This window comes from Sparus aurata, chromosome 7 (assembly GCF_900880675.1).
Source record: "Sparus aurata chromosome 7, fSpaAur1.1, whole genome shotgun sequence".
In the NCBI taxonomy this organism is placed as follows: Eukaryota; Metazoa; Chordata; class Actinopteri; order Spariformes; family Sparidae; genus Sparus; species Sparus aurata.
In genome coordinates, this window is record NC_044193.1 from 16570304 (window position 1) to 16593603 (window position 23300).

The 23300-nt window shown below is 39.5% G+C and overlaps 1 protein-coding gene across 1 annotated transcript in view; it reads left to right on the plus strand.

The window, feature by feature from the left end:
• Positions 1-23018, plus strand: part of LOC115585755 (chemokine-like protein TAFA-2) — a 92629-nt gene extending 69611 nt beyond the window's left edge. The window contains exons 3-5 of the mRNA XM_030424375.1: positions 12279-12428; positions 16869-16993; positions 22131-23018. Of these exons, the coding sequence (XP_030280235.1) occupies positions 12279-12428; positions 16869-16993; positions 22131-22142 (287 nt within the window). The 3' untranslated portion in view covers positions 22143-23018. The remainder of the gene's footprint in view (positions 1-12278; positions 12429-16868; positions 16994-22130) is intronic.
• The last annotated feature ends 282 nt before the right edge of the window (positions 23019-23300 follow it).

Sequence of the window (23300 nt, forward strand, 5' to 3'; positions counted from 1 at the left end):
TTAGCTGAGTATCTATCAGAGTTTATCGGAGTCTGTGGCCCTCTGCCTGACTCTGTGTCTGGCAGATTGGTAATTATTAGCATTTCAGCAAAACACAGTGTCAAACTGTTGACACCTCAAGCTGTACTCAGAGCCGGAGAGCAAACTAAACACTGTACACACATATGCCTTTTCAGTGCTGTTCCTTGCAGCTACTTTATGTATTTTACACTCAAACCCTTTTTTACTTTATGGAGTCAGTTTTATATGATGAATCTTGTACTTGGAGGCATACAAAAAATGCTATCCAGTAAAAATGATATGATCATAGATTTTGGGCCTATACCTGCCAGATAAAGGTCCACCAAGCTAACCAGTGATTGCATCAGTAACGTACTACAGTGTATATGACTCTGGCAGGATGTCAGTAAAAGCATTATATGAACCTATACAGTAAATAGACGGATAACTGTTATGTGGTTTTTCCATTACATCTGCCAGCCGGGCTCTACATGGTTTGACTCGGTGCTGCAGCCCGGCGCAACAGGGATTTGTATTTCCACCTTAACTGGACTACCTGCTTGAAGGTGTGTCTTAAACCAATGGCGAGCCTTTCTGCAGTACTATCGAAAAATCAAGAATCTAATTCAGATACAAACAAATTTTATTTCCAGTAACTTCTTCACAATAAATATGGAGCCGTTACTTCCCAGTCACCCAGCTAGCAGGGAATGTTCCCACAACATTGGCTAAAATTCCTTATTATGTTTTAAAAAAAACGTTTTTTATCTAATGTTCAAAGAACATTTTAAGGATGTTTATCATTTCAAATAATGTTCCTATAACGTTAAATGTTAAGAAAGGAAGAATGTTTTAGTGCAACATTCTGAAGATGTTATGATGATGTTGTTGAAGTAACAGATTATAGAATGTTCTTCTATAAAACATTCCCATAATGTTACAAAATAGGAAAGGAAGAAAATTCTTAAGGCAAAATTTAGAATATGTTTTTGGCATGTTTTTAAGGCCTCCGATTACAGAACGTATTTTATAAAACTTTCCCACAATGTTACACGATAACAAAGGAAGAACATTGTCAAAGCGACATGCGGAATGTGTTCCGAATATTATTAAGGCCTACAATCCCAGAACATTTTTCTAAGACGTTCTTGTAATGTGATATGTTAACAAAGAAAGGAAGTTTTAGCTGTAACATTCTCGGGATGTTTCAGGGATGTCGGTGAGGTAACATAATCAAATAATATTCCTATAACGTTAAATGTTAAGAAAAGAAGAATGCTTTAGTGCAACATTCTGAAGATGTTTTGATGATGTTGTTGAAGTAACAGATTATAGAATGTTCTTCTATAAAACATTCCGAGAATATTACATGAAAACATTCCGAAAGCAACATTTAGAAAATGTTTTCAGGATGTTATTAGGGCCTCAGATTATATCACATTTTTTATAAAACATTCCAACGATTTTAAATGACAACAAAGGAAGAACATTCTGTAAGTAACACTTGGAAAATGTTTTTGGGATGTTATTTAGGCCTCAGTTCACAAAACATTTTCTCTACAACATTTCTGTGATGTGATATGTTAGGTAGAACATTTCGTCTGCAACATTCTGAGAATGTTTTGGTGACGTTGTTCAGTTAACAGATTATAGAATGTTCTTCTTTAAAACATTCCCACAATGTTAGATGATAACAAAGTAAAAATATTCTCAAAGCAACACTCTGTTTTCAGAGTTCAGCATGTCTTTAAGGCCTCCAATTACATAAAGTTTTTTAATAAAACATTCCCACATGTTACACAATATCAACAGAAGAACATTGTCAAAGCAACATGTGGATAATGTTTTCAGGATGTTATTAAAGCCTCAGATTTCAGCACGTTTTTTATAAAACGTTCCCACAATGTTATGTGATAACAAAGGACAAACATTCTAAAAGCAACACACGGAAAATGCTTTGATACCTCAGATCACAGAAAAGAACATCCTAAAATGTTCCTGAAATATGATATGTTAACAAAGGAAGGATGTTTTAGGTGTAACATTCTTGGGATTTTTTGGGGATGTTATTAAGGCCTCAGATTTTTTTAATAAAATGTTTCTGTATTGTGATATGTTCACAAAGGAATAACATTCTCACTTAAACATTCTGAGGATGTTTGGGGGACATTGTTTTATAAATAATTCCCACAATATTACATGTTCACAAAGGAATAACATTCTCACTGCAACACTGAGGATGTTTTGGGGATATTGTTTTATAAATAATTCCCACAATATTACATGTTCACAAAGGAATAACATTCTCACTGCAACACTCTGAGGATGTGTGGGGGACATTGTCTTATAAATAATTCCCACAATATTACATGTTCACAAAGAAACAACATTCTCACTGCAACATTCAGAAAATCTTTTATGGATGTTATTCAGGCTTCAGATTACAGAATGTTTTTTTATGAAACATTTCTGTAATGTGATATGTTAACAAAGGAAGAACATTCTCAAAGCAACATTTGGAAAATGTTTTGGGGATGTTTTTAAGGCCTTAGATAAATGTTTGCAAATGACTTTATCAGCTACAAAGCAACTAATGCCAGATCCATGCCGTCTGGCCACTGGCTGCTTGCTCCTGTGCAAGGTCGCTGTCTGCAGTTGCCCTAATGGCCATCAGTGTCATTCTGATTCTTACACATAGGCCTAGTAGGCCTACCTTTAAATTGGTGAGAACATCCAATTGTAATGGATGGATGAATGGATTCTAACTTGTGACAATCACAAGCAATCACAATCAATGAGTCAAGGATATTCAGGTAAAATCAAACAAATCATTTTATAGCCCAATATCACAAATCACAAAATTACCTCAAGGGGCTTTACAATATATTCTACAACACAGGCTACATGGGACAGATTTCCTACAGGGTGAGCAATGGAGGAAACCTCAGGAAGAGCAACAGAGTTGGATCCCTCTCCTGGGATTGAAAGACATGTAATATGCATGTAAAATGCCAGTATGAACAATCTGGGTGACAAAATTAGAGATAAATTCATGACAATGTCAGATCAACACAAGTGTTTTACATTACGTTTTACATTATTGTTGTAGCCAAAAAGTTAAGTTTAAAGTTTAGGTTTAAAGTGCACATGTCTGGGGGCTTTGCCAGTTATTGTTGATTTTTTTGTTTTTCTGGTTCTAGCAGAATGTCTAGTGGGGAAAGTGCAATTGAAAAAAGGTAACTCTAACCCTTGTTTTAGCTAAAAGAATATAAATAAATAATTCTGTTGAAAGACTTTTGAATATTGATGTTATCAAACTTTTACATGTGTTAATAGTGCAATTCCAATAGTTAAGGAAATTATCAGTGATCCTAGTGAGGACATTTTTGTGTTAAGATGAAGTGGGAATGTTGTCATAATGTTTTAATGTTTAAATATTTTAATGAAAAGTTACTGCAAAACTACTACTTTTTTCACAGCAAGTTATCCAACTCTAAAATAGTATAATTCCACGAACACTAAAAACTTTCATCTAAAAATGTTTTAAGAACATTTGGGGTTAATGTTCTAACATGGCTTTTAGTAAACATTTTAAGGAGGTTATCACTAAACATGTTTGTAATGTTTTTAGAGAACGTTATCCTCGAACATTCTGGGAACTTAATGAAAACTTCCCGCTGAAAACGTTTTCAAGAACATTAGGGCATAACGTTCAAGCAATGTTGTCACTGAACATTTTAAGGAGGTTATCACAAAACATTTTTAGAATGTTTTTAGAGAACGTTATCCTCAAACATTCTGGGAACTTAGAATGAGATATTTGGGGAGGCTGTAGCTCAGCTAGCGAGTAGAGCAGGTCCTCTGGTTGCTGGTTCAAATCCCGGTTCCCCCGGGCTGGGTTGAGCTGCGTGTTGAAGTGTCCTTGAGAAAGATACTGAACCCCAAATTGCTCCTGATGTGCAGTTGGCACCTTACATGGCAGCCTCCTCCATCAGTATATGAATGGGTGTGTGAATGGGTGAATGTGGCAAGTACTGTGAAGTGCTTTGAGTACTAGAAAAAGCGCTATATAAATCCAAGTCCATTTAAAGAAAACGTCCTGCTGAGAATGTTTTCAAGAACATTAGGGCATAACGTTCAAGCAATGTTGTCACTGAACATTTTAAGGATTTTATCACAAAACATTTTTGGAATGTTTTTAGAGAACGTTATCCTCGAACATTCTGGGAACTTAGAATGAGATATTTGGGGAGGCTGTAGCTCAGCTAGCGAGTAGAGCAGGTCCTCTGGTTGCTGGTTCAAATCCCGGTTCCCCCGGGCTGGGTTGAGCTGCGTGTTGAAGTGTCCTTGAGAAAGATACTGAACCCCAAATTGCTCCTGATGTGCAGTTGGCACCTTACATGGCAGCCTCCTCCATCAGTATATGAATGGGTGTGTGAATGGGTGAATGTGGCAAGTACTGTGAAGTGCTTTGAGTACTAGAAAAAGCGCTATATAAATCCAAGTCCATTTAAAGAAAACGTCCTGCTGAGAATGTTTTCAAGAACATTAGGGCATAACGTTCAAGCAATGTTGTCACTGAACATTTTAAGGATTTTATCACAAAACATTTTTGGAATGTTTTTAGAGAACGTTATCCTCGAACATTCTGGGAACTTAACGAAAACTTCCCGCTGAAAACATTTTCAAGAACATCGGGGCATAACGTTATAGCAATGTTGTCACTAAACATTTTAAGGAGGTTATCACAAAACATTTTAGAATGTTTTTAGAGAACGTTAACCTCGAACATTCAGGGACATTTAGAACGAGATGTTTGCGGCGACTGTAGCTCAGCAGGTAGAGCAGGTCATCTGGTGATTGGAAGGTCACTGGTTCCAATCCCAGCTCCCCCGGGCTGGGTTGAGCTGCGTGTCGAAGTGCCTTGAGGAAAATACTGAGCCCGAAATTGCTCCTGATGTGCAGTTGGCACCTTGCATGGCAGCCTCTGCCATCTGTATGTGAATAGATGAATGTGGCAAGTACTTGAAAAAGTGCTGTATAAATGCAAGTCGATTTTTTGATAACTTCCCGCTGGAACATTAGGGCATAACGTTCAAGCAATGTTGTCACTTAACATTTTAAGGATGTTATCACAAAACATTTTTGGAATGTTTTTAGAGAACATTATCCTCGAACATTTTGGGAACTTAACGAAAACTTCCCGCTGAGAACGTTTTCAAGAACATTAGTGCATAACGTTCAAGCAATGTTGTCACTGAACATTTTAAGGAGGTTATCACAAAACAATTTTAGAATGTTTTTAGAGAACGTTATCCACGAATTGGGAACTTGATGAAAACTTCCCGCTGAAAACATTACAAGAACATTCTCGGTAACATTCTCAGAACGTTTTTAGAACAATAAATTGCTAGCTGGGTATTTAGTCATTTGAAAGCTTTTATTAAGAAGCAGCATTACAGAAAATGTTTTCACCGGCAGTAACTAAACATGACACTCAATCTGCTGAAAGCAAATATGATGACACAGTTAAACAACTTTCTCTCAGGTTTCCTGCGCAGACGTGAGTTGAGTATTTGAAGCAGTTGCGGGATGTCACTGCAGCCCGCTTAGAGGCACAGCTTAGCTCAACTCACCGCTGTAAAACTGGTGATGGAAAAACAAAACCGGCGTGGCTCGGTTTGACTCACCATGCTGGTGAAAAATCGCCATTATTGACGTTTGCCTGCCGAATGTTAGGTCGCTATTGCTCATTTTTACACTCGTTGCTTGGCAGAGCTGTCATGAATTAAAGTGGAAGCAAGCAGTAAAGCTCTGATCTCACTGCTGAAAAAGGGATTAAAATAAAAAAAAATCTGAGGGACGGGTGAGTGGTAATTATGTGCATGTGCAGCACTTTTAAGCAGGCTAACCCGCTAGTTAAAAACACCTAGGAAATTATACAAAATGCCATAAACACTATATACAAAAGCAGATGGCAAGCTGTTAACATAAACAGAGTGAACTGTGAAAACTGAAATATTTTAACCAGGTTACAGATGAAAAAACACTAAGATAACTAAGCATATACTGTAGAGTTGGCACTGGAAGCAAAAGGTGCAAAGCAGATAAAGGTCACACTACCACCACAAAGAGGAATCTTTATAGCAGCTTTGTTTTTTTTACACTACACAACACTTTGACCTGTATAGTAGGGCTGGGCGATATATCGATATAAAACTTATATCGATATATTTTTTAAATGTGATATGGAATTAGACCATATCGCATACATCGATATAGTTCAAATTTGTGCTGTGATCCTTGCTCCAGGCAAGCTGCTGACCCGGAGCTCTCTGCACTGCTCCCCACGCCCCTCCTCCTTCATGCACAGAGAGGGGAGGGGCTGGAACAGACACTCCGGCACTCTTCAACAAACACTTGGTGGCCGCCATTACCCCGCACTTTTGCCTTGATACCCCGTGAAAAATATCATCGCACGGCCACCGGTCAGCGTAGCGGGCTTGCCTTTAATTACAGCCACCTGAGTGCACAGTAGTCACTCACAGTAACTTCAGTGAGTTCGCGGTTCGCGCAGGTGGAGTCTCATCATCACGATGATCTCACCTGAAAGCCTCTCAAACAGCAGCAGCGTCTCAAAACAGAACAACGAAACTTGCAGCACAGCGAGCGAGCTCAGCCGGTTTGACATGATACGTAACTGACTTATGTGGTAGGATTTAGTCCGGTAAAGTTGGAAATATGTTCACAGATTTGAACTTCCCGGATCAATAACTCATAAGTGAAACCTTGTTAAAACACAACTGATGGCTCTTTCCTACGGTAGTAAGGAAGACAACGAGCTACAACCGTATTTTCATCAAAACGAGCGTCTGGACATTAACTCTGGTCTGTATGGTCAGCCAGCTGTGAGACGAGGGCGCAGGGACGGTCTACAAAGTGCAACACCGAAAAGAGAAACTACAAAAAATATTCAATAACTTCACTATTATTCAGAGTGTAGTGTCACCAAAATCATTCCACACATCAGTGGTCTCCTGCTGGTTATTCTACAATTTTTTGTTTGGAAAAAATGTGCTTTGCCATAATTTTGAGGAATTTCTATTTGGGAGAAATATTTAGTAACACTTATATTCAGTGTAGTGTCACAAAACTCACCTCACTCTAACCCTACTTAAAAAAAACTGTTTTGTAATGTAACATTAACTTGATATTGGTATTTAAAAATGTTTTTAAATACATAATCCATATCTTATTATAAATTAGGATGTTATGGTATCAGTCTGAAAGGTAAATCAACACATTTTACTCAGTGGCCTTTGTGCCCTGTCATGTGGCCTTGGTGCCCCTGACAAAAAAAAAAGTGAAGGCCAAATGGACTTGCCCCTAAAATGACGAAATTCCCACCCACATGTCATATTTGGCTTTGACTTTGACTGAACATTTGCTCTCACTTTGCATAAAAATATCGGGATATATATCGTATATCGATATTCAGCCTAAATATATCGGGATATGACTATTAGTCCATATCACCCAGCCCTACTGTATAGGCAGCTATTTCACCGTGTTTTGAGTTGTTCTATGTGTTGTATATTTCTTGTGTTGACCTTTGATTCCTTGCAATGTGTTATAATCTATCCACTGATGTAGGGTTTGCACAGCACTTTGGCGAGATCCAAGTGTTTCTATAAGTGCTTTATAAATAAAATCAACTTCTTCTTTGACATTGCAACATTATTGTGTTTGATTTGGCATTTCTGAGTGCAACACCACCGTCATAAATACAGATCTCAGGTCTGTGACAATTTGTCAGACGTAATGTAGGTGCTAACTACAAACAAAACTCATTCCGTCATAATAATGTGATGTGGTGAAAACTTGTATATTGATGTAAACATGTGTGTTACGCTGTCACCCTACCCTCATACTGAATTAACATGATGCAGAAACAAATGATATGGGGGTGGAGTGGCTGAGATAGAGACACCATTCACCCTGTTTCAAGACACTGTACAGTTACATAATGTTGCTTTGAATCTTCCACTTGCACACACTCTCTACCTTTGCTGCCAGCCAAGAGGTGGAACAACAATGGCCAACTATTTACGCCTTTGTACCTTTTATACAGAACATTGTGGCAACCTTCAAGGCACAACATTCCCACCTTGAACCGGGTGCGTTAGAGGGGCCTCTTTCTCTGTAAGAGAGTGATGGAGGAGGTGATCGACCATCAACAAAGGAGTTAAAAGCAAACACCAGGGTCCATGTTTTCTGTCTTTGTCCTGCTTAATTTAAAAAATCTCACATTAAATGCCTCCCGAAGTTAAGTCCCACTCATACAACATGACACCGAGGAGGAAAATTATGGTTTCAAAATTATGCGCTGGCTCCATTAAGCCTTCCATTATGTTTTTGCAAATCAGGGTGGCTTGAAACAAACATCTGAAAAATACTTGAAACGCTCCTCATAAAATATTCAACACATTCAGCATAAATCTACAAGAGAGCGTGCTGTTTTGATTGTTAAGAAATGGAACGGATTGCGATTAATGTTTGGACAGCGTAAACCTAAATGAGGATTTCACAGTTTGAGCAGAACATTCGTATTCCATTACTGTTAATTTAGCCTTCATGACACATTGAGTACAGCATCAGTTAAAAAAAAAAAAAGGTCCAAAAAAAACAAGATGTTCTCTGAATGTGTTTGGCCAATTTTCTTCTTTTTAAAGGTTGATTTGGGATGAATTGAAACAAATGCCAGACCTCAGGCTGACTGCCAGCATTTGCATTTTGTAAACAATTCAAATAAAACAATTATAATAATGAAACTATTTTGGTCAGTTGGTCATGTCTTCATTTTTGTTGTCTGAGCTACTACAGCACACGGTCGGTGCTATCAGTCGTCAAAGAAGCCAAATTAACTTTACAGAGAAGAGCAAATTAGAGTATGTGTAATAGAGCAAGACTTTCTATTGTAGATGTCTATGTATTGAGCGATGCCAGAATATTCACTCAACCGTTCTGTCATATGGCTCCGGCTCTTTATTCTACCATGTGGTCCGTATTAAGGAAATGAACTGCCATCTATTAACATTAATAAGTGTAATCAAGCCTCAGTGAACTTTTACATTTCTCCAGTAAAATCCTCACCCCCATTACTCCTCTGTGCTCAGATTAGTGTGCTATCCCTCTTACTAATGCTGAGTCAATTACAACTGCAGGTGCCGAGCCTAAAAATGGGCCAGCGGGTGTATGTGTGTCTCTCTGTGTGTGTGTGTGTGTGTGTGTGTGTGTGTGTGTGTCTGTTGGGGGTTGGGTTAGGCTGTTTGCTCCGTGCGTGTTGATTTTCCTGAGCTGTGTATCAGCCAACAGGCTCGTCAAGCCTGTAAGAAAAAAAACAACAAGCCAATTAGAGTGGCACAGAGAGAGGGGGCAAGAGGCAAAATGAGAGGTGTAAGTATCAAACGCGACTAAAAGTCTAAAGCCCACCAGCAATCACTTGAGGCTGTAACATTTGTTTCAGTCCTAGGTGTGGATGTGTTTGATGGAACAAATGACACAGTGTTGATTTGGGGTGTTTTGCTGTCTTTGTGACCTACTCAAGATATCACCAAAATCATAATGGTTCATCTTCTAGGGAAGTATACATGTAGTCAACTTCACCACATCTTTATGCTGGTACGTTTGCAGATCTACAGTCAAATTTCCAATCCAAGCCTCCAGATATTAGCATTAATAGCTCCATCGAGGAGGTTATTCATGCTCGTCAATTTGTTTGTTGGTTGGTTCTTGAGCAGAATTAGAGAAAAACTGCAGAATGGATAACCACAAAACTTGGATGGAGGATGGATCTTGGCCTCAAATAGACCCCATTAACTTTTGGTGTGAATCTGGATAAAAGGATGGATTTTGTATTTTTTTTCTTCTTTTCTTTAACATTTGTGTTTTGCAACATTTTCTGTAATTTCTCAGGGAATAAAGCATGGATCCTACTCTACTGAGTGATATTGTGGGTAGAAACTATTTGGTTTGTGTTCAATGACACAACTGTTTGATTGTTTATTTAAAAAAAGGCTTAAAATAACCTATTTTGTTTGCCAAGGACTATGGGGCCATTGCGTTATCAGGTTTGTTCATCCATCCGTCCTATTCATGTGAATGCGATATCTCAAGAACCCACTGAGAAAATGTCTTCCAATTTGACCCAAGGGTCCACTTGGACTCAAGAATGAATTAGATTTGAGTGGTCAAAGGTCCAGGTCAGCATGGCCTTATAAAAAACATTTTGGGCCATTATTCAGCAATTCATATGATACAGTATGAACATTTTACACAGATGTCTGATATGAAGAAATGCTGAAATTATGGCATTTTATATTCACAAGGTCAAAGGTCAATTTCACAGTGACATCTTAATATTCTGCCAAAAATATTCAGGCCATTATTCAACACCATAGCTAAGAAACAGTATTGTGACTGTTGAAACAAACAATTTTACATGTGGATATTTCTTGCATACAAATAGGACTTTCTGACTGTCTGAATGTGATGATAAACCAAAAGTCGGGATATCATCAAACACTAACACAAATATCTGTGTCAATCTGTACAGTGTTTGCTGAGATAACTTTCTGTGGACCAAAGTGTCAGATTGATGGACAGACAGATGGACTGATCAATCAACCATCCTTAGGCCGCACTGCTAGTGAAGCAAGAAAGGGAAACTGGAATGAAAGGATGAGAGAGAGACACACAGCGGGTGTGATATTACAATGAGCTTTTCACTGAGATATTAATTGGACTGGGCTTTGCAGGATTGCTGCTTTGTCTTTTTTCTCATTAACGGAGCAAATTAAGAACTTTTCAAATCTCTGTTAGTCCGTTAAACATATTCATACCCGCTCTTTCAGTTTAGCTTGCCTCACTTTTAAATACTCTTTAGACAGAGCAGAGTCTGTCATTGTTTGCTGCTTTAGTTTTCAGTGCCACGCAGTGTGCACCCTTTGTTGTATTGTGGGCGAACTCTTTTGTAATGGAAATGGCAGCAACTTCTAACAACTGTGTGAGAATGGCAAAACATGCAAACTTTGACTTTCACAACCGTATTTCTTCACATCCATGAACATGTACGCTCACATATCTGAAGACATAAACAGCATGTATAGGTGCAGCATGTCCGCAGTCACAAATGAACACACGTGCTGTGTTCTTGCACACGGTGCTCCTGACAGGGACTTATTGTTTGTCCTTGACATTTTAATGTATTTGATGAAAGGCTGATATGAAAGGACCATGTTTTGGCATCACAAATCTTCAAATGTAGAGTGATTTCTTTGTTCCCTCTCTCCTGGCTGACTCAAGGGACTTCTGTGCTTGGGGTGGACTTGTTGTTAATTAACCACACGGCTGTCTGATTGAAGCGTGTGTATGTAGATGAGCACACAAAGTGGTAGCTACAGAAGAAGTGAATGGGCTCCCGAACCCACCCATCATAAGTACTGCAGCTAATACTAACGTGGGATGTAGCCCATACGCTTAAATCAGTATATTCCGGTAGAAACACTAGTTGTTTAGTTTCCTTTTTATCCCTTGCGTATTACAGAATGGCTACAAGAGAGTTAACATGCATTCTCTATACAGATCCTCTTAGTGAAGGAGCAGCTGTGGCTCAGCATCCATGCAGTAATACTGGGACTTCCAGATTTGCTATGTTTATGCAAGCCAAATATGTATTTTTACATGTGTGCTTGGTTTTGTTTGTGCACACATCAGTGCATAAATAGAGAGTGAGAATTCATAAGAGGCTTACTTCGGTAGTGTAGTTCTGATTATAAACGGCTCTTTTATGGCTCACGGCTATCTGATAATAGACTCACGTTCACACTGAATTGCCCTTTTTATTTAACTCCATGAGTGGTTATTTTGTCCTTGACAGTCAATTAAATGTTATTATTTCTGTAGGTTCAATAATAATAGCCTGTATAGCTGTATACTCATCTCTACTCATCTGTTGCAGTTTTTCTGAATCAAACACGGGTAGAATACATCCTAATTCATAATCCCACAAACAAAGTTTTGATCGTTTCAGTTATTTTTTCAACAGTGTATCTATTTGAAACAAGAGACGTATATAAACTCTAATGTGATAGCAACATTATGCTACTCGTTTACTTTGCAATTTATGACAATAAATCACATGTTGGATTAAACACAACACCGATTCTGAGATCCTTGTATTTGAACACTGTGTGTCTCTCTTTATATGTGTTTCACAGTGCATGTAAAGGCAGGGACGTGTGAGGTGATCGCTGCCCATCGCTGCTGCAACAAGAACAAGATTGAGGAGAGATCTCAGACTGTCAAATGTTCCTGCTTCCCTGGACAGGTTGCTGGCACCACCCGGGCCATGCCCTCCTGTGTTGATGGTATGTACCACTGTTTGTGTTTTAATGGTTTTATGCTGATCATAGGTTTCCTGGTCATATTAATGGGGTGTAATATTTCTGTTGTGCCCGCTTTAGCTGACTGTTGTCTACCAGGGGTGTAAAGATGAACCGTTGCGTATCTTAAAACTGACCATGAAATATCGCAATGGTACCATGTACCGTAATTCTTATTTGGTATGTGGACGCTGACAGTTAAGTTATCAATAGGACCTGATTGGTCTGGAGTATCTCAGGGTCTTGTTCACTGCTGAAAGGAAAATAAGCGTAAGATGGGCAGGCGGTTTGGTGCAGCGTTGGTAGTTATGTGAGCATTGCTCTAGACTATCAAGGTAGAGTCGAGAGCTGAGCAGGAAGGCAAAGCTTTGTTTATCAAGTAAATTCCCGTTCCAATGCTCATCTATCGTCACAGGCTCTGGGCAGTGACAAAAGAATTAGATTGAAAATACAAGCATCCAAAATGAGTGTCCTCCATAGGGTGGCTGGGCTCTTTTTTAGAAATAGGGTGAGGCGCTCATACATCCGACGGAAGCTCGAAGTAGAGCCTAGCTCCTTTGTTGTGAAAGTAGCCATCTACGTTGATTCAGGTATCTGAATAAGATTCTTCCTGCATGCTTTCCTTTGGAGGTTTTCCCAGCACAACCAACTGGAAGGAGACTCCGGGGTCCAGATAGAGCTGGAAAATGTTGCTAGAGAGAGGGAGGTTTGAAGTACCCTGCTTAGCCTGCTGCTTACCCAAACCTGACCCTGGATAAGCTGAGGATAGATGGATGGATGGATGGATGTAGTCTGTTAGGGGGCAGGGGGCTGTCTTGTTCCAGTATGAGATAGATGCTGCTTAAGACTCTGAGAGCTTGTTCAAAGAGCAGAGTCTTTTTCTGCCAAATCTAACAGTACCATTTCCTATAAATGGCAGATTTCGGTATCATAAGTGGCTCTGACTGAAATAAAATTGATACTCTGGACGTTCCTGACTCAGAGTTCCTATATGAGTATATTACATTACATTATACTGTATACATCTACCCATTTTAAACTTGTGCTCTGGTGTGTGCTGCTTCTGATGTGAAAATTGATGTAAGACTGAAGTTAACTTTGGACAGCGAAAACAGAGATGTCAAGAGTCTCTTGGCAGTACGCTTCTGTGCTGGTGGCCAAAATACGTTGGGTATCCTTGTAGTCACTGAATAGAAGAGCATGAAACACAATCAGACAAACTATGTTTTTGTCCAACATTCTTTCCTGCTGGTAACTTAAGGAGCGTTATCAGTTATAAACACAATCTTTGGTCAGTTGTATTTTGCTGACTAATTCAGATGAACTACTATGATAGATGGCACAAGGTTACATTGTATGCAAAAGCAATTCAGAAATAATGAAATGTCTTCTACGGTTATTACCCAAATAATAATCCGTAAAAATGGAAAAAGCTGGAATCTGAACTATTCTGAACAGTAAAAGCAATCTGTGCATCACAACCAAGCAAATAATTCAGATGATACACATAAAAATGGAATATAACATATTCTGATGTCACATAATGGCTTCTTAACTGAGAGGCACAACAGGGAAAATGCTCATGAAGAGGAATTCAGGTGCTCCTGTGCTTAAATTGAGTACTTCAGTCAATGTTATGAGAACAAAAAAGGACTATTTGCTATATGAATCTTTATAGCAAATATTATAACCCTCAGAAAGTGTTATCTTTCTGGAGCTGCTTTGTTGACAATGAATAAAAGGTTGATCATGTAAACTCAAATGTTTATCTGGCCTTTTTAACCAAAATAAGTTTTTTTTTTACCAGCGCTGACAATTCTACACTAGAAGATGTACATATACACCTGCAAACCCCCCCCATGGTTACTATTCCTGTGTCTACAAAAATCAGTATACTGCACCCCCTGCAGCGATGAAGAGTGGCAATTCACTCGCTCGCTCACTCACAAATCACAGACTGTTCTCGGCAGCTCTGTTGTTTCTTCCTTTGGTGTTCCCGTTAAAAACCTAAATCCCTGGGTACTTACTGTACAATATAATTAGCAAATAGGGCTGTACGACTCTATCTACATTTCTAAAATTCATAGTTAAATTACTTAATCCACGTTGTTTATATCTGTGAGCACCATTGGTAATCAAAGATTAACAATAAATTTGACAACATGCTATCCTTTGTTTGTGTATTATATGTTTATTCAGCATGTGTTATGTTTTTAATTTCTTTAAAAAATATGGCTCTCATGGCACTCTCCAGTTGAAAAATTACTGGCAATTATACATCAATATTGAGCAGACACAATTTCTGACAGACCACATTATGATGACTTGATGAAAGCCTGCCTAAGCTTTGCACGCTGGGATTTCCAAAATGGCTACCATGTGCAACATCTGATGAATCCTTTGAGACAGAAATGTCTTTCTTAGATTGTGTCATCATACAGGCTGGTTTTTTTGAGTATGTATGTATGTATGTACTAACTAAGTTGGAGCGACATTTACTCGAATACCTCGACAGATAAAGAAAAGGTATTCACATATCCACGCACTCAGTCAGACAGCTTTTACTGTGGTGAGTCTTCTTTTTTTTTTTTCTTTGTGATGATATTTAACAATCTTTTTGTTCTTGTCGGTCTGGTCTTTTCAGGCCTTTTAATCTTTTGTGTTTGCTGAAGGCACTTCATCAATTCATTTTAATCTGATTCGACGGGTTGTTACAAATCTACTCTAAACCCAAAAAGATCACAACATATCTCAGCTTTCTTGTGCATGTCTTCACTTTTGTCCTTGTATTGCACCTCTGTAAATGATCCCCTACAATGTGCTGATTACATTCTCAAGACTCTAATGCCCCCGGCAACCCTGTGTATACAGTAATAACATAATACATTTTTCTTTAGTGCTGAAAGATTATCAAAATAGTATAAAAATCATTCCATTATAGGTGGTGGGACATATGGACAATATCGTAATAACTATCTTGAAACTGATGTGTAACAATGTTTACATCATAAGGTAATGTTACCCGGTCTTTTTTTTTTTTTTTACCACTGTATTAAATGTATTTAAGTTATAACGTGGCATTTTAGACTAAACAGAAGAGACTAGTAAAAAGCACATTTTTGTGGAACACGTTGGATTACATTCAGTCTCAAACCACAAGATTATTTTTGAGAAGTTTAGTTAAAGAATGGATGTGTTAAGGAGAACCACTGAAGTTAGTTAGGGTTATCAATAATATAAGAGCGAAGATGGTTCTAACCTGTATTTCTTATATTTCTCATCATTTACACTGATCAGCCAAAACACATTTAAACCACTGACAAATGGAAGGAATAACTTTATCATTCTTATGTTCTGCTGGGAAACCCTGGGTCCTAGCCCAGATCCTAATCTGATTAAGCACCCATGGGATGTGCAGGAACAAGTCCAGTCCATGGAGGCCCCACCCAACTGTGGATCGGACTTTGCTCTGGACACAGGCCCTGTAGGGGTGTCCTGTTGTGTCTGGCATCAGCGGCTATGTCGGACAAACTTGACAAAAAGAAACATAGTCATCGGTCCGGTTAAGCCACCTGCAGCAGTGTTTAAAAGGTAGCATTTGGGAAACAGGCAACAAAGCTTTAGTAGTCGACAGCAAGGACTAAAGTATTTGCTGGATGGATGTACTTCATTCACGATGATGAGTTTCGGTAGCACATCTTAACAAGTCCACGCTGAAGTAAAACAACAAGATCCACGGTGATCTTTTAGTCACATGAATATTGAATAGAGTGAGACTGGAAACAGATGTACGACATGTTTTGATATGGATGGACTTGACTTAAAGCTCACAATTGTCTGCACATTTCTGCTGTGTGTGTGTGTGTGTTGTCAAAGTTAAAAATTATTTATATTTTGTGTCAGGATAGAATCTTTAAAATCACACTGTGGATCAATTTACATTCATATCTTATCACTCTATCAGTAAGTGCATTTGCATCAACCTGTTTTTATGCATATTTTCACTCTGCATATAATCACAAAAAAAAGGTTTTTACACTTGGCTGCATTGGTGCAGTGATAGATTTATTGAATCATGATATAGAGCTTCCACTACACTCAAGATGAAAAGTATGGGATCTGTGTGAGCCGATTAATACTTTAAACAGACAGAAATGTTTTATTTCCATCCATCCATGTTTTCCACATGGCTTGTTTTAATTACATCATCTTACATCATCACCTCTTCTTCTGCAATGGTGTTACACCTAACTGGGGAACGTCCTACTAGCTTACTCATACGCCCAACTCCTATTATTCACATAACGTAGTGGATGGCAACATCAATTCATGTTTTCTTTTGCTGATTTTCTGGGAATTTGTTCAGAAGCTCAGTGTCAATATTCACAAATTAAATATCTGCTGCACCCTTTTCTCAACCTCCAGCCTCCATTGTAGCCCAGAAGTGGTGGTGTCAGATGCAGCCATGTATGGACAGTGAGGAGTGCAAGGTTCTTCCAGACCTCACAGGATGGAGCTGCAGCACAGGCAACAAAGTCAAGACAACAAAGGTTGGTGTGCACACACATTTTTTTTTTTTGTTTTGCTTAATTATCTCTGGTTCCCTCTGTCACACAAACTTGCATGCATGCACACACACGGTCAGACCAACTGCAGAGTGACCCACTTCCACCTCCATCGTGTTATGTCCCTGTCCGCTCTTACTCGTTTCTGTCTTATTTGTCTCCATCCTCTACTTTTACTCCTTCCATATCATTCTTTTTCTCACCCAATTTCTATCTCTTTACTCTCTCTCCCCCCCGTCTTGGATCTAACATCAAACAGTCTCTGAAGAAAAACAAGGCCAACATGAACAAGGCAAATAACACAGAGACACACACACACACACACACGCACACACTCACAGGGAAAGAGAACATCACAATTCCCTTCACTCCCACTTGCCCTGCTTCCCTGCGTCTGACTGGCATGCCATCTGACTCGATGCAAAAACAACTCACCACAGCGGATACACTAGACTGGTAATTGTCCTCGGATAGTTTTTATGCTCCGATTCACCCATAATACAGTATGTGCGGTTTGTGCGTGGGTCTTCTTTTCCTTGTTATTCCTCGATTTTCATGTGCTGTCCATTTGTCTGAATGTGCGTGGATGCACCTTATTATGTGTCCGCTGGGCCCTCATTGGCACCTGTTAGCTCCTCTTCAATGGCTCGACCTGAGCAGGGTCTCAGCTGTCTGTCATCGGAGCGAATTTGTGCGATACTCACCTCTTGTCACTGTTTGCTTCAGTTTCTAACCTCCATCCTTCTCTCTGCCTTCTCACCTTCCATTATTCATGGCTGGGTGCAGACCTTTGTTTTCTGCCTAAATAATTGATTGAAGGCGTGGTCAGAGGAAGGAGAGTGCATCTGCTCGAGTAAAAAAAAAATGGGGGTGGGGGGCATGAGAAAAGCTCAGGACATTTGGTCTCTTCTCTCTTTCCTATTCTCTCTTTCTCTAAAACACTCAGAGGCAGTCTCCAGTATGCCAGGCTGATTAAAAATTCCTTCCTTATTTTTGCCTCTGCTCACCTCTCACCTCACAAAGTGGATCTCGCCTCCTCACGTTACACTCTTCCCCCCCTCAACAGCACCTCCTCTTACTCTCATCCTGAAATAGTCGTATGCTGAGCTCAAATCTTAGGCTGCTGTGTTAGGCTGCTCATGAGTGTAACTGGAACGTCCAAATTCACTACTCGCATGATAGGGAGATAAAGACAAAAAAACAAGGGGAATTGAAAATGACAGATTGGTCTTGGAGTGTGTAGCGGGTGTAATTGAAGAGAGAGAAACACGAGGGTGGATCAGATATGAAGATGATGCAATTTCTGAATATGAGAGTGCCGTTCGGAAGTTGCTTCATATATCTGATCTCATGCATTTAGTTTTTATCAACCCCAAAGTGCACATTTATAATTGCTTTAACGAGATCAAAGCGAACGGGTTTCAGCCAGGCGCCGCTTTATCATTGACTCTGTCGTAGTTTAAAAGTGCACAAATATTTTCTGTCTCTTGCATTCACGTCTTTGATCAATGATTTGTGTGCGTGTGTGTACAATATGTGCACGTGTTTGCTGATGTGTTTGCCTGATGATGATGAAAAGCATGATTTTTTTTTCTCCTCTGGTGTGGTACGCCGAGGTCAAGATGCGCAGGAATCCAGATCAATAGCATCGAACGTTCTCTTATAGTCCCATTAAGACCGGCTCGTAAATTGAAATTGACGATGGAGTGAGGGAGAGAAAGGATGAGAGAGAAAGAGAGAGAGACAAGGAGAGCAGTGAAAAAGGAAGAAAGAGGCAGGAGGAGATGGATGAAAAAGAGAAGATAACAAGTGCAAAGTGAAGAGGAAAAGGCTGATGGCAGAGCTGATAGGTAGATGAAAGAGTAAAGAAAACACTTGAAAACAAGAATACTGGAAATGGTCAGTTGACAAGGAGCTTATGCTTGTGTTTGGCACACCCCATCCTTGCCTCCATCCATCCCTGGCTGGCAGCAGAGGAAGGGAGGAGAGGAGGAGGGCAGAGGGAGGAGAGAGGGAGGGGATAGAAGACAGCTCGATCAATGCCAAATAATATCATATGGATGAGCAGACAGACAAGGCCGGGCTGCCAAGCCACTGAGCTGTCATAGACTGCGAGGCAAGAGTGTGTGTGCACATTTGCGTCAATGCACATGCAGTCATATACACACAATAACAAACAAATGACAAGGTGTCAGCAGCGCAGTTATGTTTCACTTCCTGTACAGCTAGCCTGCACCAACACTAAGCAGATGAGGCAGTCTGTAAGCAACATCAACTGCTTTAGGCAAGATATTGTGAGGACACTTTTCAAGCAGTGAATGAGGCATACGGTATGTAATGTGATTTGATGAAGCTTAAAGGAGACTTATTTTGCTTTTTTCTTTTATTCCTCCCCTTCAGTATTTTACATAAGCTCTTGAGCATGTAAAAGATGTTGAAAGTTAAAAAGCTGATAGTCTGCCGTGCCAGAAGCTCCTCTCTCCCACAGAAAACAACCCCCCAAACGCCTCATCGGAATTCTGCCTTTATTTGTGTGACTTTGTGACATCACACTACGTCACCATGTCACACATTTGCATAATTAATGTCTATTAGCTAGTTTGGCAAGTAAGAATTGATTTAGCACAGCTGCTCTGTTGTTGTTAGTGGTGCTGGGTCAGGCATGTGTGAGCCAACCAACCAGAGCAGACTGGGTATTCAGAAGTGGTGCCTGTAAAGAGACAGGAGCCAAAATACAGTGTATCACACAGAGAGGGGAATACAGTAGGGCTGGGTATCACCAGGTACCTCGCGATACGATACTATCACGATATTTTGCCCACGATAACGATAATATCACGATACAGCGATTCTGCGATAATCGATATATTGCAAGGAATTTCATCCACGATACATCACGATATCTGTGTCGCTGAAGAAATTCAGAATTTATTGACTGCACTGAATCCATTTCATAGGAATTACAAAACATTGTCAGTCAATTTCACATGAATGACAGCCAAGTAAACAAAGAGTGTATTGCACAGTGTCTCTTCTTAACACACACACTGACTACAACTATCATTAAATATCTATATGTGTGGGTTTCAGAGCTACTTAAACCATTTTTTTAAATTATATTTTTTGTTGTATACCTATGTTTGAATAAAGATAAAGCTGTCCTCCGAAGAGGGGTGGTGGTGGTGGGCCAAAAAAAAAAAATGTTTTTTTTTTTTTGTTTTTTTTACATTTTTAAATATCGATATTTGGCACCAGTGTATCGATAACGTACCTCAAGAAGAAATATCGCGATATATCGTAGTATCGATATTTTGGCACACCCCTAGAATACAGTGATTATTACTAGGACTAAGGCCTATGGTAAAATATTACAATGAGGATATGAATCATTATTAGTGGGTATTGTCATTTTTGCTTCACACATTTCATTTTGACCCTAAAAATATATATAACTATTAAAGTCGTCATGGTTTAATGATTTGTTGGGATCTATACCAAACAAACATGGTTTCTTACATCTGTAGAACAAGACTTGCAGGCCAAGGCATCTCTACAGCACCGCCTTATTTTGTTTTAATGCTGTCTTGTAACACATTTAACCTCTAGCAAAAAAAATCACGGCTCTTGTGATTTAGATATTCTAATTGGCCATAATGCAATTTCCAAAACATGTATTGGTTAATCATTAATTAAGATCAAACAAACAAAATGATGTTTTTCTATAACTTATCCTTGTTCATCATTAAGACCGTGTATAATGTAGGAGTGAAGGAGACATCTGCCTTGAGTCCATCTGACCAGCCACTAGTGTAGACACAATAAAAGCTTGTGGAAATGTGCAATGGAAATGTGGCACTCCATGGCATATGAAGGCCCAAAGAGATGACACTTGAGCACTGATTGTGTTCTTTGTGAAGTGAGATCTAACTACCTAAAGCCGCTTTCTAATTGGGCACAGAAACTGCCACCTACAGGCATATTTAAACAGATAGGGGGATGAACACCTAAAGGGACTTTGAAGCACCTTAGAGCATAGCAGGCACAGAGATGCAGCAGTGAGTGTGTGTAGTGAACTGGCATGACAACAAACGCCTGCAGACTCTTTGATCAGGCACAGGAGTAGATGCCTGAAGGCAATGGGAACGGGCCCAGGAAGGGTGGCCTGGAGCCATCGAGAGCAGATACAGTAGAACAGTTTCAGCCGCCAGCTTGGAGGAAACACTCCTTTGAGCTCTCTCAGTGATGGCTGGCCTTCACACTTTGTTAGCTGGCACCTGGGTCTGACAAAAGACTGACTCCCTCAAGAGGAAATGCAGCAGGGACAGCATGTGTTGGGGCTGAGAGGTGAAGCCACTGGGAACACAATGAGAGAGAAAGGCATGCAAGATAAAGGACAGAAGAATAGTCTTGGAGAGTCTTGTCTATTACATGCCCAAGCACTAGCTGTTATGCAGCATTTTGTTTCTGTTTGGTTGCTGGCTATTTGAAAATGTCTCCTAATGGCTTGAAATAAACCATAAAAAAAGGAGTGCACGAGCAGAGAAAATGGAAAGATGGATGGGCGAGATAAAGAGACCATGTGATTAGAGCAGCCGTCTCGACAAATAGACGAAATGACATGGCAGCGGGCCAGCCATCGAGAGTGAGGCATTGTGGGCTGACTGCCATGATTCAAGCTGTGTCTTGTTTAGTCTCTTGCCAGGAGAGGCAGAGACCATGCTCGCCACGTTGTCGGTGCTCCACCAACAACAATCACTTCCCATTAATTTGGAGTAGCGGACTGTGCTGCGTGGCGCTGCATCATTTAAAAACTTCATGTTGTTGACGTGTTCTACCAGAGCTGGCTCCGTGCTGGGTTTTGTGACAACTTGGCGAGATAACTTTGTGACTTCTTCAAGGCCAACATTCGCTTCACTTTAACTGGCGAAACTGAATTTTCTAAGGGTCTTTTAAACCAGAACATGATCTTTTTCCTAACCCTAACCAAGTTCTTTTGGTGCTTAAAGTTTCAACATATCCTTGGTGTGCAGGAACGTGTAATTGCAACATTTATTCTAGCCATTCTGTGTCTGTGACCTTTTTTACTTTATTCAGTGACCTGCTTCTTTTCTTCCTGTTACAGGTGACCCGATAGTCCTGTTTCAAGAGGAGCAGGAAAACATAGCGGAGTTACTTACACAGCACAATGGACCTACTGTTCCAGTGGTGAGGAAACACACTCAGATGGACTTGTACTAGGAACCAGTAATTGTTTCATTATTCTGAGGATACGGTGGCCGAAGAGAAAGGACTCTGACACTGTCTTCCATCACCTTAAACACAACTGAGTATCCTTGGTTCTTTACCACAGAGGACTGCATCACCCACAATCCTTTACTGCTACTACAAACAACAACTTCAAAAGAACTACTTTACAACAATCTGTATTCTTCATCTCTCTTCTATGGCTTAGTTGTGTTCCATACTGGGAATAAAGGGGATCTGGATTTTAGGCAACTATCCCTCATTACAAATGTTACTATGAAAAAGAAAAAAACAAAAAGAAGGAGTGGATCCAGAATGACTGTCTCATGTAGTCTGGATGACACGTTTAAATTTAACTGTGCCACATATGACACACCTGATGCTGTCAAAATGTTTTCTCAGATCTGAGACCTTTTTCTTTTTTTCAGATTTCACCTCCATGAAAATGTTTTACCTTGAAAAGTTTGTGGCTTACCACATGCCATTTTTTAAAAATGGGGAGACAGTTTGTCAGTCTTCTTTTTTTCTTTTGTTTTTCTTTGACAAGGACAAAATCCTTTCAGGGGTGAGGTTAGACTAATACCAAGTAGATGTTATGGTATATTGAAACATGTAAACGTGTAAAAAATGGTCCATGGAATCAACGGGGCTAAAAATAAATTGACGCTCTAATGGTTTTAATATCTGTGTTTTTAAACGCCTGTTAACCGCTATTGAGTACATGTGTCAGTATTATATGAAATGAATAAAACCTTTCAAAAGAAAAGTTAAATGTCTGGATTTTTATGTCAGTCCTACAATTTAATCTCGTACTCCTGACTCATAGTATGCTACACATTATACTGGGCTCAAATAACTCAGAATAACAATAACACCAGCGGACTGCTTCACAGTGGATGCATGGAGCTGAAAGCATTGTTGATAACAACAATTTGAATCAATTTCTCAAGAAACCTTGAAGCAACAGGAACAAAATCATAAATGTGGTGTTAATGTGTTGGCTCCAAGATATGTCATCAATAACTAGTAATTACTCTCCTGTTAACTA